The following is a 16,806-nucleotide window of genomic DNA, read 5'->3' as shown; positions in this document are numbered from 1 at the left end:
CGGCGCGGGGGTCCGCGCGGGGCACCGGCAGCTGCGGGCTTCTCTCTCTCACACGCGCCTCTGTCAGCCTAGCTCATTCCCCCCTTAAAAAATTAAATGAAAATTTAAAAAAATAAAATAATTAAAAAACCCCCACCAGATCTTCTCCGCGGGGGAGCGCGCCCCGCCGGAGCCCCCGTTTTAATCATCTTACTACTTAAAAACAGAGTACAAAATACCGTGTAAAGGATTGCCTGGAGTCACTGAGCCAGTCCCGGAGAAGTTGGTCTGTTTGCGGTAACACGTTTTTGCGTCTTTATATCCCAAACCGTTCTGATGATGTTTTGAGGCAGCGCTTTTTTTTTTTTTTAAAGGGTGACATGTAGCTGACAACATCATGTATTTGATGAACACACGTGGTGTTAATTGAGGTTGCCATGGAAGGCATGCACGTAGTATAAATAAGCTCCTTTCTCGCCATGTGATTTCACTTATGTATTCCACAAGCCTCCTTTTTGTATTCTGTGTTTTTGCATATTGTCGTATGGTGCATTAAGGATAAAAATATCTGCTGTCTCAGGATGTAATTTCCCTAGCTGGAACTATGAGTGCATATGGAGCAGCGGGGAAAAGATTTAGCTAACTGTAGGAGAAGAAAATATATATGCGTGCGTGTGTGTGTAATATATATTTGCCGTTATATGGGCAATTAAAAAAAAAAATCCCCTTTTACCACACAAAATAGCAAAACCCTGTTTTCTGTGGTGGAATATCACTGGGTTTACATCTTGGTGGCCTTATTTTGCCTTTGGATATTGATGCTAATTACTGGAATAAACTGCTATGGTGCATCCAGAGGTAGAACTGCTTTTCCAGCCCTGGTCTGCCTTCCAAAATGAAATATTCTTTTAAAAAAATATACTTTTAAATACTTTTTTTAAAAAAATTGCTCTACGGGTCTTATCGTTTGTTTGTTGTGTTACAGATAAAAGATGGAAGTGTTGGCCATGCTTCGCAGCAAACCTCACGTAACCTGCGAGGGGAACCGAAGCAGGAGGCAAAGCTGAGACAAAGCAGCCTCTGACCTTGTCACTGGGGGGCAGAAAACAGCCACTGGCTGCCGCTGGTTGTACTGGTGCTTCAGTCAAGCTCCCTGTGCAATGCGGAATTGCAGACGGCTCAGGAAGCGCAAGTTCTTTCCAGGTCCGTGGGGTGAATAAAAATTGTTAACTCTTGGCTTGATTTGTCATCCTTTGGGGGAAAAAAAAGTAATGTCAGACTGGCAATTAAATAGTCGTGTTGTTAGACCGAGCGCAACTTGAAGTGGGTTGTCCCGGAGGTGAGAGTGACTCTGGCCAGCAAAGCCAAGGAGAGCCTGTTCAAGTCCACGTCTACCCGGGATTCCTTGGAGAGGTGATAAAGTGAGTAATAAGACAAAGTGGGAGTTATAAAGCGGATGCGATATCTTCAGCAGAACTTCTCTTCGCTGCCACATCCACTTGTTAAAAAGCAACTAACGTTATTTTTAAAGCAATTTGAGGAAAAAATGCACTTTGAGCATCTCTGCAGTTCTTGTGTCTGATGCATTAATCAAGAAAATCAGTAATATAACACAAACAAAGGAGAGGAGCTAATATGGCGAAGGCAGCTAAGGAAATTCAAATGGAGAACCCAAGAGAGGTAGAGACTCACAGCACAGGGACCATGTGCTCCCCGTCGGAGGAACAGGCAGAAAAACCCTCCATGCTCTGTTTTAAGAAGCGGAAGAAGTCCTGTAAGAAGGGGCTGACCGTGAAGGATGCGTGCGAAGGAGCCTCGGAGGAGAAAAGCCAATGTGTCAGCGCTGACCAAGGGGAGGCGAAAGTTTCTAATCAATCGCGATCCTCCAAAGGAGCCTGGGCAGCCATCAAAAATCTCGCAAGACCTCGGAGAAGGCAAAAATCCTCCTCGCGGAAGAAGGTGCCCTCCGATTCCCAAGTGCAGCTGGAGATGGATGCTGAGGAGGGCTGCGCGCAAGGCTTCCCAAAGAAACGGGCGAGCTCTGGGGTGAAGATGCCCTGCGTACGGTTCTCCAGAGGCAAGAAAAAACCCAGCCCCTCTGAAGCAGTGGAGGAGTCGGAGGACAGTGTTCGGGCAAATGAAGTGATGGGCATTTTGAATAAAGCTAGTGAAGAGCCAGAGGATTTGGCCCCGACAGACAAGTCTGAATCCTTCAGCCCAGTCTCTGCGGAGGAGGACCAGGATACGGCGAAGGAAGGCACCGACTCTGTTGGGAAGAGCGAGCCCTTGACAGAGCCCACATCTGATGCAGAGGAACATATGGAGTGCACCGCTAAGTCAGAGATAACCGATTCAGAGGCAGTTAATGAAACAGCCCAGGAAAAACTGCAGGAGGGGAGCCTACCCCAAACCACGGTCCACACAGAAGGCAGGGAAGTTGCTCCCGAAGCGCCCGTTTCCAAGGATCAACTCGACAGCACCCCTGAAACCACCGAGCTGCAGGAAATCCCTAATATCTGCAAAGAGCTGCCTGAAGGGGATGAATCAGAAAAGAGCATAAATCTTCCTGAGGAGTGCAAAGCCGAAGAGACTGTAATGGATTTCAGTCAGTCGGCATTTAAAGATGATGCAGCGAGCGTGCAGGGCTGCTCCAGCCATCAGGTGACATTAGAAGCAAACGCCGGTGCCGGCGTCAGCATTGTCATCACCGTCACCGAAGCCGAGGACGCTGACGACACAGACTCTGACCAGGCCTATGAACCGTCCCCGGTTTTGCACCGAAATAAGCAAAAAGGGAATAAAAAATCAAGCGGGAGCTTTGATTTTGGTAAAAAAGAGGGCCCCGAGGCGAGCGGCGGTCCCCAGGTGGAGGAGAAAGGTCCAGGCGACCAGGGGCACAGAACTGGGGAGCAGTATGAATTGCTCCTCATAGAAACCGCGTCTTCCCTCGTGAAGGCGGCCATTCAGTCATCCATAGAGCAGCTGGTCAACGAAATGGCCCTGGAACAGAATAAACACAACAGTTTTCTGTGATGGCAGTGATGCCCCCAAAATAAAGAGTACAGGGAGTGATTTAAAGCTCCATTTGGCCTGCGGGGGGGAGAGCTTGAAGGGCTCCCAGGGCCGAGGTGTAGTTAATTCTGCATGCCTGTTCAGTTGTGTGTCTATGTGAAACGGATCCTGGGACGTGGGGCAGACCCTGCTACGTACAGCATGTCCCCTGGGGCTGGGGCTTCAAACAGCACCATCGACCGCAGCTGCGGAAAAATGAAGGTGTTGCAGCGACTGTATTTTCATTTATTGGCATCTTTATGTCGAGGCCACGTTTCTGCTGTCATTCATGCCAGGTTTCCCTGCTGTTCATGCTGTAGATCTGTATGTACCCTGTGTTTAGTGAAAGGTCCCGAGAGGCGGCGAGTGCCTGACCCACTGCTGGGCTGGATTCGGGGCACATCGGACACGGCTGGAGGTTTGTCCTGGGGTTCAGCAGAAATGAGGGAGGGTGAAGTGACTGCAATGTTAACACGAAGACGTCAATGCCAGACAGGCTCAGGCCGGTGTTTAGCATTGCAAACAGGTACTCGCTATGTACAGGTGCCAGAAACCGCGGTCACCCCTGCTGTCGCGTCGCATGAAGCCGGATGGTTGCAGCGAGCGGTGTTTTTCATTTGGCCTCTTCCCCTGTCACAAGCAGCCTGTGCATTTCCAGACATGTTAAAGCACAGCATCAGCCGCTCGCCTTGCTGACCCCAGGCTGCGCAAATGCCAAGAAAACGACAGCGCTTCATTTGCCAGGGGGCCCGTTCTCACATCGTTAAGCTCAACGGGCAAAATTCCCGGCAGCATCGGTGACGCGGGCTGGGCGGGAGCGTGCCCGCTGCGGGCAGCCCCTCTCCTTCCTTCGCCTTGCTTCGTCCCAGTCACAATGTCATGGTGAAGCTGTCCTCGGATGTAGCATCTTTTTGATATATGGCATGTGATATAAATAGCAGTGAGCTGCATGCGTGTTAGCAGTCAACTGTTGCCTCGGTGTTGACATAGTTTGGGTAGCTGCGATGTGCTGCCGGCGCTGGAATTGCTTTGACTGGGGAAGAGATTTGGTGCGAGTGCTGCCGGCACCCTGGGTGCTGGCGGCAGCCTGTCCTGCACAGCTCCTCCCTCGCTGCAAAGCCTGCCTGACTTCAGCGAGCCCGGGCATCCCTGGGAAATGTGCATTACGCCCGGCTCGCTGCTGCCAGGCTCTGGCTGGCTCCAGCACGCCACGTAGCTTGCTCTGAAACACGCAGGGAAATGCCGGAGTGATCTTACCAAAGTCCTCAGGGAAAAAATCTAGACATGAGGGCCTGGGGACACGGCCGTAAAATATCCGGACAGGCAATCGCCATCAAAACCCACAAACTTCCCTGCTCCAACAGGGTTTGCACCAGCGTAGCGTGTGTGTGCGAGCATCGCCTCTAACTACCAGCTCTCCAAGAGAAAGGGACCTTTTAATAATTTGGGATTGCATCTGCACGGCTGGGATTTACGTACAGCTGCGGGCAACTCAGCCTGCTCTTCTGAGAAAATTCTCCTGTGTATTTCTCGGCCGATACAGAAATAGCAGCCTTGCTTGGCAGTTGCTCACTGACCATAGGCGGTACACTGAGATTTCCCTTCTCAGCATGGGATTTGCATTCCTGTTAAAATACAAGGGCTGTAAACTTTCCTAGTACCTGGTGCGCAACCACATTTTAAACTTTGATAAAGCATCTCCGTTGTTACGAGAGGACTGTGAGCAGTGAGCGCCACGGCTTGTTTCTGTGCAAGTAAAACTTAAGAAAAATTACGAGAGGACTGTGAGCAGTGAGCGCCACAGCTTGTTTCTGTGCAGAGGATGTTAAAAAAAAGTGTCTTCTTTTTCTGTGAATTTATTTAGTAAGTTATCAGATATCAATAATTCAGTGTGTACAATTTTAATGGCTTTGTACTTCATACTGGTCCTTCCAGGTATTTTGCCATAGTTTTGAAAGGGACTTTTTAAGGACTTTTATATGTACCTTTGGAGCTGCTGCAGCACCCTGAGAAGATGCTGGAGGTTGCTTATGGGATTACACCGGGCACCGCGGCAGGACAGTGCTAAGCAAAGGGCCGCAGCATCTCTGTGGGGCCCTGCTGGTGTCAGCTGCGGAGGAGGATGTCCGGACTCTAGTAAAGAAACACAAAATGACCCCGCAGAGCCAGGTTGTCATCTCCTGTCAGCCCGCTGAGCAGTTTTGGGAGGATTTAATGTATTTCAGTATTGCCTTTTAGGCGAAACAGGTCTTCAAAAGAGGAGGAGAATGGCAGAAATGCTTTGGTCCAGCCTGGCCTCTGTGACTGTTGCTCCGCATCCAGGGTTGTGTTTGCATCCTTTCTGTAGCTGGTTTTTCCCTCGGTTATAGCTGTATTTATAACTGATGATTATTTCATTAAAGTTGAATGTACCTGTTGTTTTCTTGCCTTGTGATTGAGTGGGCAGCTATGGAGAGATTTTATATATGAAAGGATAAACTCACAGTGGCGCTCCATTGTGTCCAGCTTTTTCAGGCAGCCGTACAGTGAGCGGAAAGAAATCTTAACGTTGTTAACAGACCTGAAATCTTTGGAGGCTTGCTTCTCCTGTGCTCTTTTTTATAAGGTTTCCCTGCGGTTGCTGGCCAGTTGTTTCCATTCGCAGAGTCCTGGCTGCCCAGGGACCTCTGTAAGGGTATTTGTGAAGGATCACAAATCTCCAGTGGCTAAGACAAGACGTCCTGCTGCCCGACAGTTAAATTCGCTATCGGATGCTCCGTACTGCCAGAGGAAAATGAGGCTCTGCAGGCTGACCGGGGTCAAACCCCACCGCACATGGAGTGGCTCGGCTCTTGCCGATCCATGCGGGTGGTTTGGTTTTCTCTGCGAGCTGCTGTTCGTGCTTTCTGCTCCCAAGGCTCCGGGCTGCTCTTTCCAGGCATTGTTTGGTGCTGAGGGGGTTCGCGGAGGGGCCGGCACCTCAGGAGCGGGAGCAGCAAGTTCGGTGCTTCGGCACTTTCTGTTATGGCTCAAATGGACCCCACACCCTAATATTTTTTTTTGCGTAACATCTTTCATGTAATTTCTCGAGGTACTTTATAACATACAGAAAATATGAAAAAAAAAAGTTATGTTTTTAATAGTCTTAATGCTATTTATTCTTTCAGGTTTACAGAACAAAATATAGACTCGTAACAGCCACTAATGACTTAATTAAGGCTCTCTACTCCTTCATTATGATTAGAGAATTGAACATTAACAAAACATTTATTCTTTTGGAGAAGGAATGATGGATTTACTATTGCGAAGGAGTACTGGGCCAGGAAACCTGTGAGGACGTGACTGCTCGGTTGTGCCAGAGCACCAAAGGGCGGCCTGGTTTTAGGACCACGGTCCTCACTGACAGCTGAAATAAACTGGAATAATACATAACCTTGGTTTCTTATAGCCTCATTCAGATTGCTTTTGGGCCATCCGGCTCCTCATCCAGGAGTTCGTTGCTTGCTGCCCCTCTGAATTATGGAAGTGGTTGCTTTGCAGCAGCATCTTAATCAATTATTTGGTTCTTCTGCTCACCCCACGGCCTGTGCTGCTGCTTTTCTCCCAGATGTTTCCAGCGCTCTCCTCAGTGAGGACAATTTGGCTTTATATTCGTCCCCTATCCCTGCTTTGCCATGTCATTTTGAACATTTTAATTTCCCACAGCTTTTTTGTATTAGTAGCAAAGAAAAGAGTGTTTAAATAGTATGACTTGTGCCCAGGAAGGCTTCCAGGGAGGTAAAAAGCTTTTCTGTTATGTCAACACTGAGTCCAGCAGAAAACAAGTGTATCTGCTGAAAAGTTCCTTGTGGAAATTGCTGGTAGACAATGATGGCACGAATGAAGATTGCATTTTCTTTCCTGCCCTGGGATGCCGAAAGTGCATTAGAAATGCGCAGGCTGCTCAGGGCCAGACCTCCAGCCGCGGAAGGTCACTGCAGCTCCGCACGCTTCAAAGGACCGAACCTACAGCAGCCAGGAATCTAGCGTTTGAATTTAAGATGCTGTCCCTGCATAAATGATGGACATTTTCATATGTGTGCTTATGTATAAAAATGAAAATCTAAGCGTTGATTTCACAAATGCATATAAGAAATTGAGTAAACTCATGAAATACATGTGAAGCCTGGTCTGTGCTTGGGATGGACAAATGGAAGCTGGACCCTGCTGATGGACCTACATGTTAGGGGCAGCGAAACCCTAATATTGCCTGTCTTATAGATACAGGGTTTCAACGTGAGTAACTCAAAACGATGAAATGCTCCAAGAGGACAAATTGATTTAAATAATTTGCTTTAATATTATTTTACATCTGCAGTTTTACTTCCCAGAGAAATGGTTCTTGTTAGCTCTTGTTGGGTGGTATTAAAATAATGAAATATTTTAATTTGCAACCAGATAAAATCTTTCCATTAAATGTGATTTTTTTTAAAAAACTAAGCAGAGGATGTTATTTCTTATACAGTTATTTAAGCAACAATATAGGTTAACATTTTTTTAGGAGGCACAACTTTCACATTTTTTTCTTTTTGCAGAGAATTGTGAAGGGCGCAGTTCTTCCATGCTAAACGACGGGATTTTCCTGCAATGGGGTGAAAGTCCTTTTAGCTGGAAAGCGGATAATGCTCTAAACCCAGCATTTTAAAGTAGGTTTTGTTACATAAAAACTGACAAACATGCTGGATACAAAAGGGGGGGGAGACGTTAAGAAAACACGTTTTGCAATTCAGATTGCTAAGATGAAAGTATCATCTGCAGCTAGAGCTGACTGGCAGTCACCCCATCGGTCTGTAAGTCAGACCTAGCAGAGATCATCCTTTCAAACCTCTTTACTCTGGAAGAGGAGACACCCCCCCGCCAAGGTGGGTGCCCCAGCAGGGTCCCTTCTGCAGGTACCCGTGTCCTTTCAGGTGGTGCTTTTCCAGCACCAAGTCCTTGCGGGTGCACAGACACACCGAGCATCACTTTGCCATTGTCCCAGAGAGCAAATTTTAATCTTGAGAGGGATGTCAGCTCTGCGATCTGACGACAGTCATTCATGTCACGTTTGCTCTCGCTGTTTGCCATTTTAATGAAGACACGAGGCTGAGGTGCCGATGCATCAAGGCTCAGTGCCGTGACAGCTCCGTGTGATGTGAGACTGGTGAGATGGCAGCTGGGTGGGAAGCGCAAGTACTCCGACTCCTACAGTGCCTCTGAGCATCCCCACTGGGGAGGAGGAGCGATACATCCCCTTGCTCCTGCCAGCAGCCTCAGCCGCTTGCTTTCTGCCTGCCAAAAGCTCCCCCAGACTGCCGCTGCACAAAGGCGTCGGGCGTTGTCATTGCAGCGCGGGCGGACGCTGCGCCGCGCTTCATCGCAGCCCAGACAGCCTGCAACCGAATTTGCATTTAGTTTGCTAGCCAGAGCAAGGCAGGGAAGGCCGAAGCGCTGAAAGCCTCTCGTCCCGAATCTCCCTGAAGTTTGTAGAGCAGCTGCGAGCCTGCGGGCACGACGCAGCGGGCTGGGGGACCGGCTGGCTCGCCAGCGCCGGGTCCGCAGGCGTGTGCAACAGGCACAACAGGAATGCACACCTGCACCCTGCTCATTAAAGCGATGAGTAAGCGGCTCACAACCGCACCGCCGGGATAAACAGAGGCTGGTAGGGGGTGCTCGGCCCCTAATGACAGGCTTCGGCGCCTGCTCTGCTGGGTCCGGCATTGCTGCAGGGTGGCGGAGGCGACCGCTGCCGGAGCGGGTCCCTCCTGGGATGGCTGTGAGGAAAGGGAGTTGATGCTGATCCACACCCGGCATGGCGGTGCTTTTGGCCGGAGCTTGGTGGGGCTGCACATCCGGCGCTGGCAGCGGCCCCATGGAGGCCTGGCTCAGCAGCTGACGCCGTGCTTCTGCCTCCAGTGAGGTTTCTTCCCCTGCATCACCCCTGATGGCTCGCGGCCCTGGTTTCCCTGCCCCGGTGCCTATAGCTGGCTTTACATCCTGCAACCGGTGGATTGCAAATCCAGTGCCAGGAGGGACAGAGGGCTTTACACAACGTTTTCTTATGCCATTTGTCCCAGTAACAGGAGGGTTAACATGGACTAAAATTTGCCCAACTGCCACTGGAAGCCTTTAGCAGCATTGCCCTATGCATCCTGGGAGGGTAAAGCCACGCACGGGCTGCCATGCTGCCCAGAGCCCTGCAAAGCTTCCCAGGGGCATCTCAGCTCAGGTGAAAACCAGCCTAATTGAGCAGACAAGGTTTTGAGCTTTGCTGCGCCTTTGTTCTGCGGGTGCAGTGTCTGGTTTAGAATAATTAATGGAAACATTTCCTCTCTTAGGCTGCTTTTGAAGTTGTGTCATTACTTTTTCTTAATGAAACATGCAAATCCTGTAAATGCTGCGATTGCATCTTGGGGAATTCAGTCCTGACACAGCTCCGGTTGTAAATATCTGACTGGAATGTGATTTAGGGCAGCTCCATCCTCATTACCTTTTTCCTCCTGATTTCTTATTGCTCAGAATATATTTTCCTAGTGCTGGACTGCTGGGAAGCCCACTCAGTAGCAGTCCTTTTTGGCATGCCATGGCAAGAGGGGGAAAGAAAAGGCTGGGTTTTATTAAACAGCGAAGCTGAAGATGATTGCAGCGGTATGGCACGACCTGCTGTTGGCAGATTGCCGTGGGAGGGCTTTGACAAGCCGAGAAGAAACCTCCCGCCTTGGCCACTGATAGCTCACGGTCCCTTTCAATGATGCTGAATTGCATATGCTGAGATCACTTTTCACTGCACTCCCGAAGGCTTCGCTTACACGGGATTTATACCTTCTGCCTCCAAAATAGTAGAAAACTATTCAGTATCAGCATTACACTCCTTCTAGAAAGCTCGTGATCGATAGTGGTATTTCATGGTTTTATTTTTAACTGCAATGCTCGCTGCGTCAGGTTTACATCCTGACAGCAATTTTTTTCCCCTTTTTAACTTTCTCAGTGTGCACAAATGCCCCAACCCCTCTGGTGAGGGGCACTGCACCCACAGACGGGCTGTCAGCCTTTCCGCACCCCCTGCATGCTGCTGCCGCCTGATTTTGCAGTGATTTGACAGATGACATGTGAGCAAAGAGCCTGCCCGAACGGCTGGTGTAGCCAGATGGCTGAAGACACATGTTGTATGTAACCGCAGCCTGTGCAGAAGGTAAAATGAGCTGGAGGGTTTTTTTATCCTGCGTGGAGACAGGGCGAGCACGGCCCGGCCATCGGCATCACCTCCTGGACAGCCAGCAGGCAAGTGCCAGCATCGCTCTCCCCCAGCCGCCCAAAAATTCAAGGTGGAAGAGGTAAAATCCAAACATTTGCAGGTGAACATTGAGAGGGGACGGGTTACCTTTTAAGGACAACTTGTGCAAGTAACAGGCATAGAAGTCTCGCTCCTCTGGCACCGGTAATGCAGGAGAAGTTCAGCCTAACGCTTTCATTGCACAAGTGCTACCAAATGGCATCTCCAGCCAGCACTGCAGGTGGGGAAAAGCAAGTTTCTCAGTAAAATAACTAGACCCCATGCTGCAGGGCGGGATAAATACCCTTTATTCCACACCCTTTTCACAGCACAGGGCAAAGCTCTGAGGATCCCCTGGAGCTTTTAGACTTCCAGCCTTCAAATATCACCACCCTGGGGCTTTCTTTGCCTAAGCCCATGTGCAACCAATCGCAGATATCTGGAAGGAATCACCAGTATCATTATTCTGCAGACTGTGACAAATTCTTTTATGTTTTCATGAAAAAAAACCCATAAGAAATGAATATTTGCCAAGCCCAGCTGTGCAAGTCAGGCAGATTTTCAAGCATGCACCGGCATAAAGGTTAAGCACTCGCTAATTCAAGTGTCTTCTACATACAGCAATAAAACTTCTTACGATGTATCCAGGAGCAGCTGCTGCCCTTGCTTAGCAAACGTAACTGTCTTCTAAAATTATTTTCTATTCATAAGACTTAGAGAGAATGATGTTTTCAAGTTAACGTAACTCAGAGCTGACGACTTCTGTCTCTGAAGCTTTTTTTACTGTTTTAATTATAACAGCACTAACACTTGCAGTAGAAAACTGCTGAAAATGCATTTCTTGTATTGCAAATGATGCAAAAAATGCCTTTCGCAGATGTTTGATGTCACAGATGTTCAGTACCGCAAAGCTTAACCAAAGTACACCCTAAAAAGGGTGTGACGATAAAAAAAAAAAATCGCTTACACTGGTAACTTTTCAAAGCCATACTGGATACGGACATGAACACAGTGCTGATTTCAGTATGATTTCAGCTTCACTGATGTATTTGCAGTCAGTACAACGGAGTCACTCCTACAACACATACACACGTATAGCTGATAGACATTTGGATCTTCTACCCGAGTTCATAGTTTTTATTAAAGCTCCCTTTTAATGGCCAAGCGAACAAAACAATCCTGCCCACAAACCTGAAGAGGAGCAGCATGTCCCAGAGACGCCTTCGGGCACTGCTGCTTGCTGTCCCCCCTGCTGTCCCCAATACTGAGGTCTATTACCACTGCCCGGTTATCTTTGCAGAGACATCAAGGGCCGTTTGACTTTCAATATCAATTAGTTCAGTCAGGTTAGGCATCTAGTCGAAGTTCCAAGGTGCTCATCTACTGACTGAATAGTCTGAAAACTCACTTTTAGCTCTTCTCTACAGCTATACCCAACCCAGCAGACGCTCCTCTCTGTTCTTACATTAAGTGTAGGAACACAGGTGAAGCAAGCAGCACCCGGAGAAGCCAGCCGACCCGGGAAAGTGTCGCGCACAAATAGGGAATGACTATAAAATACCTTTTTTTTTTTTTTTTTAACCATCATGTTGAAATAGAGGTCAGTGGAAGCTGGAGGGCATTTGCCCCAGTTATAAGCAGTCTGTGCTGGATGTGATTTAGCTGATGCTATTAGCCTAGGAGAGACCCAGAAGGCTCTCTTCTATGAAATGCTCCATGAGAATCGCTCTGTGCTCAGATGCAGCATTTGCAGGCCTGGATTTCGGCAGGATTTTGTTTATTTGCTTGTTTTAAAGAAAGGCTTTTTAAGCAGAGTTAAAGTGCATTCACACCAGAGCAGCTTTAATGGGTACACACAGCAAGAGGAACACTCAGCCTAGCAGGCAGGCACACACCAAACCGCAGCGTGCATTTTGTAACATCATCCGGGCAGGCTCAGAGGCTGTTTGTTTTTCCCCTTTGTCTTAAAACACAATTTGGCAGCCCTTGGTGGCCAATCCATCCCCTGGACTGTGCAGTTCCCTGCCCAGGAGAAGCAGCAGCTGCCCTTACAAAGACCTCAGATGGTCTTTTAATTCAGCAGCGATTTAATTGCAGCTCTTACTCCAGGACAGTTTCAAAGAAGACAGCTCAAGGGTCCTGACTACAAAGAGCTTTGGAGCGGGCATTTTGACAATAAACTGTTCTCACCATTGTTCAGGCTCCCCCTTTCCAAAGGCAATGACTCAACTCCACCAGGACTGGCAGGGAGCCTCCAGCTTCTCAAAAACTGGGTAATGAGATTACGGGAGCAGCTCGCAAGGCTTTTGCTCTTCGCTGCAAAAGAAACCTCTGCTCTGTAAGAACTTTGTGTGCTTCTTTGGGGCCTTCTGATTAAGAGCATCTCTTGAGGGATGGGTTGGAGACCGTCCGGTAGGAAGCCCAGGGTATCTCAGGTGAAAAACTAGAGGGACAAAATACGAATCCAAGAGGAACATGTAGTTTTAAACCCCTCTTGGATAATAAGTTATTACTCTTCAGATACCAAGTAATGATAAATGAAAGGCAAAAAGCTTGCGTTTTACCATTTTATGGTGGCTCCACAAGCAGAGAAATAACATTATATATTTGCTAAGAGCAAATATACAGATTGTAATATTTAAGAATGTGTTTGCTCCGAGCTGTTTACAGAGTCAGAAATCATCTTCACTGAGAAAATCCGTGTGTGGTATTTAATCCTGTAAAGACTTAGGTTAGGATGTGCCTCCTCTGAGAGGAGAGGACACTTCTTTGCAGCTTTCATTCCTCCTTGCACAGAAGATGGTCCAATAATGGGACGTGGTCCTAGAGGGGCATCAAAATTTGTCTCTGCTCATGCAGTAGCGGTTGACGAGGGAGGAGTAGGAATGAGGAAAAACACAAGCAAACCCCTTGAGTCTAAAAGTAAATTTAAAAGATTGTACTGATGAGGACTCCAGGGCTTGTCAAAGTGAAGGTTGCCACCCCTACTTCAACACCGCCAGTTCCCTTGAAAAGACCAGCCTTATGGCTCCCGCATGTATTTATGCTGAGATTTACTAACCGCAGTTATACAACACGAACTTCAGGACTCATCTCCTTGAGATATTTATTTTAATTAAAAACAAACTGTTTGGGAAACACAATACATATTTCCCTCTACATTTCCCTCCATCTAGTTTCAGAAGAGCAATTCTACGGGATACAAACAGTCCTAGGCACCGCGCAGCGTATTAGACGATGTTTAAACCTCACACCCAGCAATACAGTCTTAACTCTAGTAAAGCAGAGCAGGAAAAAGTTTGCATTTACGAAAAATGTAACTGAGTTACACGGAGGCTTCCAAGAAGGACTTAGATGGGAATTAGCTTGAGTTTAAAAGTTAGAGAAGTAAAAAAGCAAGTACACAAATCAAAGTACACAGTTCTTCACAGTTATCTCAGAGGCAATGGGAATGGTGGTTGAAGAAAATCAGCTCCAGAGAGCAGCTTCTCACTAGGTGGAAAACGCCAAAATATCCAGTTTCAGCACCTAAAGGCTACACAGGGGGAGAACTACTCTACCAGGATCGTATCAACGCTTTCTTGGATGAGATCTGACTCCAGTATACATTCGTCTAAGTGGTCTTGGGATAAACTGGAGCTCTTCCCCACGCTCTCACTGTCACAGTAAGGACGAAACCTGGGGGTCGCGGGGCTCTCCAGCCGCTGGCAGCGGCTGTACTTGTGCTGTTTCCCTCTGTGCGTGTACATGTGTTCGAGCAGCTGGCTCTTCCGGAAAAACGTGCGGCCACAGACGGTGCAACTGATTTTTCTTTTTCTCGAGAAAGAAAAGTTACAGTTCAACTCTACCGGTTCGTGGTCCTTGGAGATGAGGGAGAGCTGGCCGATCTGCAGAGGCTCCAGGTCGCTGCAGCTCGGATGCTCCAGCTGATGCTCATCCTCCTTGAGGAGGAAGGCCCCCAGCCGGTGGCCATCCCCAGCCTCCCTGTCCTCAGCCAGAGGCTGCACCTCCCCCAGGTCGCTGCTCTCCAGGATGGAGGCCGGCACGCCGAATGGCAGCGAGCCCGAGACGTGGGTGTGCAAGTGCTCCCGCAGCCCCCCCCGGGAGTCGAAACGCTCCCCGCAGTAGTGACACAAGTGCACCTTGAGGCTGGCCTTAGCAAAGATGGGGCTTGCTACCTCCGGAGAAGGAGGGGTGCAGCTCTGGGACACCACAGGCTCCGAGTCACACCTCTCCTGCTTTATGGAGACCGAGAGCTTTGGACGCTCTTCTGCCGGCTTGGCGAGAGCAGGGGGCTGAGCGGAGGGGCGAGCGACCTGCTGGTCAAGGGAGCTGTCGTCCAGGCCAATGGCCAGAGAGAGCTGCAGCTGCGGGTGATCGCCCTGGGCAGCAGACCTGCTGCCCGCCTTGGGCAGACTCTCCTTCACTCCCAGGCGTTCCTTCGCTGGTTTGTGTGTGGTCGAGATCTGGATCCCGTACAAGTTTGAAGACTGGACTGGCTCTGGGGAGAATACTTGGTTCATCTCGATCGCGATATGGGAGAGGTGGTCCGCGTGGAGAAAGCGGATGCCCTCCTCCAGTCGGCTCTGGCTGACGGTCTGCTTTGGCCCTTTCCCGGTGTACATGATATGCAACAAGTAACTAAATATGTCAGGCTGGATGTCTGTAGGCTGAATCTTTATGCATTCGCTGAAACAAGACAGATGATTAAGTACATACAGGGCTCCAAATTACAGTCCTGATCCATTACCTGCCCATTCATTTGCTCCGCCGTTTGCTGTTAGAGCGTGTGTGCTGCTGCCTGCCTCCCAGTTCACGATGAGCAGCGCTCCCCACCAAGACCTGCAGAAGTGCATGTGCCCTGTTTGCACAGCAAAGTGCCTGAGCGTGTGTTTATCCCTGTGATTATAAAGACCATGAGCACAACCGCAGCCAGGAACGGTGAGAGTGGCCAGCTCCCGGTCAGCCCGTCACTCGCACCATAGGCAATTGCCGCCGCACGGCACCGCAGCGATGCCATGCAAGCTACATGTCGCCAGTGTGTGCCACTCCAATAATACAAGGCAAAGAATATTTGTGTGTTTAAGTAATAAATTCAGCTGCCGCTACGGTGTAATCTTTATGAGCTTTGCACTTAAGTGTCAGTAAACAACATCTATCAGAAAGGAAGTTAACTGATCTTCTCACTTCCAGCCGAAGGGCTACGCGGCTGATCGCTAACGATTACCCTGCAAAGGTGCTGGGGGCCACGACCCTCAAAAAGGAAGGAGAATGGAGAAGGGTTTAATCGATTACAAGCAGCAAGCTCCAGCTCAGAGGCAAGATTAGACCTTGGCACCACCATTGTTATACCTGCAGAACCACTCCTGACCTGGCCGGGTGAAGCATCTGAACAGCAGCTTGAAATAAATCGATGATCTCAGTCTCGGCCCTTATCTGCAAGAGTCTGAAGCGCAGAACTGCGATAAGGCTATGGCTTCTCGATTGCTTCAAGCCCACGGATCCTGCCAGAAGGGACAGTCCCACCCAGCAAGCTTGCCTACAAGCTAATGCAAAGCAATGGACACACTGCGTGTGGGCAGGAGGTACCTGTACATCCCTAGATTGCCAATCTGTGAGGTCTCACTGCAGGAGGACTGTAGTACTTACATGTTTATTTTCTCTGGTCGCCCAAAGGTCTCATCTTCAAAATGCGGGGCCCGATGTTTGCATATGCTGACTAAGAGGGTGGTTTTAAAGGACAGCACATTCTGGACTGGGAATGTTTAGAAAGCAGAGGCGTGTGCTGGGCTAGGAAAATAATCTCAGGCCATCTAACATCCCCATTTATGCTTTTAGACTAGAATACCTTTAGAAAGGGGAAAAAGCAGAAAGTTGAACAGAGCCATTAAAAGGTAGGAGGAGAGCTGCGTGTCCTTACCTTGTCTGATGAATAAATATCATCTTAAAATAGTTTGAAAAAGCAGCGAGCACCGCTCTGTGGGCTTTGAAGTAAACATCTCCAATGGCAACTGTGCAGTCACACAGAAAGCCAAACTCCCGCTGCATGTTCAGCTGCTGGAGGAGGAGGACGCTGTGGCCGGTCGTATCCATGGCGTGCCTGAGAGCAAGAGAACAAGATGTTCATCTCATGGAGAAATCACAGAGCTCCCAAAGCCTCAAATGTGGGTTTCTCACCACTGAAATGAGACAGGCGCCCGGCACGGAGCACGGCCTCGCAGAGCCTCTTCCCTCTTCCAGGCGCTCCCTGCACCCCGATTTAATAATTTCTCCTACCGCCCCCCCCGCCAGTGCCCAAACCCACGCTCAATGGGCTCAAAGCCTACCCGGGACTTTTCGATGTGCCAGCCACAAGCAAAGCTGTTTCTCCTACAAATTTACTACGCTCCGTGGTGTATCGGCACTAACTTTAAAACACCGCTCGCGTTTTTGCTCTGACCTCGGGTCGTGCTTTCCACTGCACCACTAACCGTGCTGGCCACCGCTCCCGGCCCTCCCCGTCCCCG

At 49.1% G+C, this 16,806-nt stretch overlaps 2 protein-coding genes across 2 annotated transcripts; one reads left to right on the top strand and one right to left on the bottom strand.

Moving 5' to 3' along the window:
• Window positions 1–1,614: 1,614 nt before the first annotated feature.
• Window positions 1,615–3,012, top strand: AKAP5 (A-kinase anchoring protein 5). The gene has a single exon (XM_009273383.1). The coding sequence runs from the start codon at window positions 1,615–1,617 to the stop codon at window positions 3,010–3,012; it is 1,398 nt and encodes a 465-aa protein (XP_009271658.1).
• Window positions 3,013–13,395: 10,383 nt separating this feature from the next.
• Window positions 13,396–16,400, bottom strand: ZBTB25 (zinc finger and BTB domain containing 25). Its single transcript, XM_009273369.2, has 2 exons — window positions 16,221–16,400; window positions 13,396–14,989 (listed from the first exon to the last, which is right to left on the bottom strand). Exons 1-2 carry the CDS (start codon window positions 16,391–16,393, stop codon window positions 13,852–13,854), a joined length of 1,311 nt encoding a protein of 436 aa, XP_009271644.1. The 5' UTR covers window positions 16,394–16,400; the 3' UTR covers window positions 13,396–13,851.
• Between the last annotated feature and the right edge of the window lie 406 nt (window positions 16,401–16,806).

This window comes from Aptenodytes forsteri, unplaced genomic scaffold (genome assembly GCF_000699145.1).
Source record: "Aptenodytes forsteri isolate BGI_AS27 unplaced genomic scaffold, ASM69914v1 Scaffold479, whole genome shotgun sequence".
Lineage (NCBI taxonomy): Eukaryota > Metazoa > Chordata > Aves > Sphenisciformes > Spheniscidae > Aptenodytes > Aptenodytes forsteri.
The sequence above is the reverse complement of the archived record's forward strand: the minus strand, read 5'-3'. Positions and strand labels throughout refer to the sequence as shown.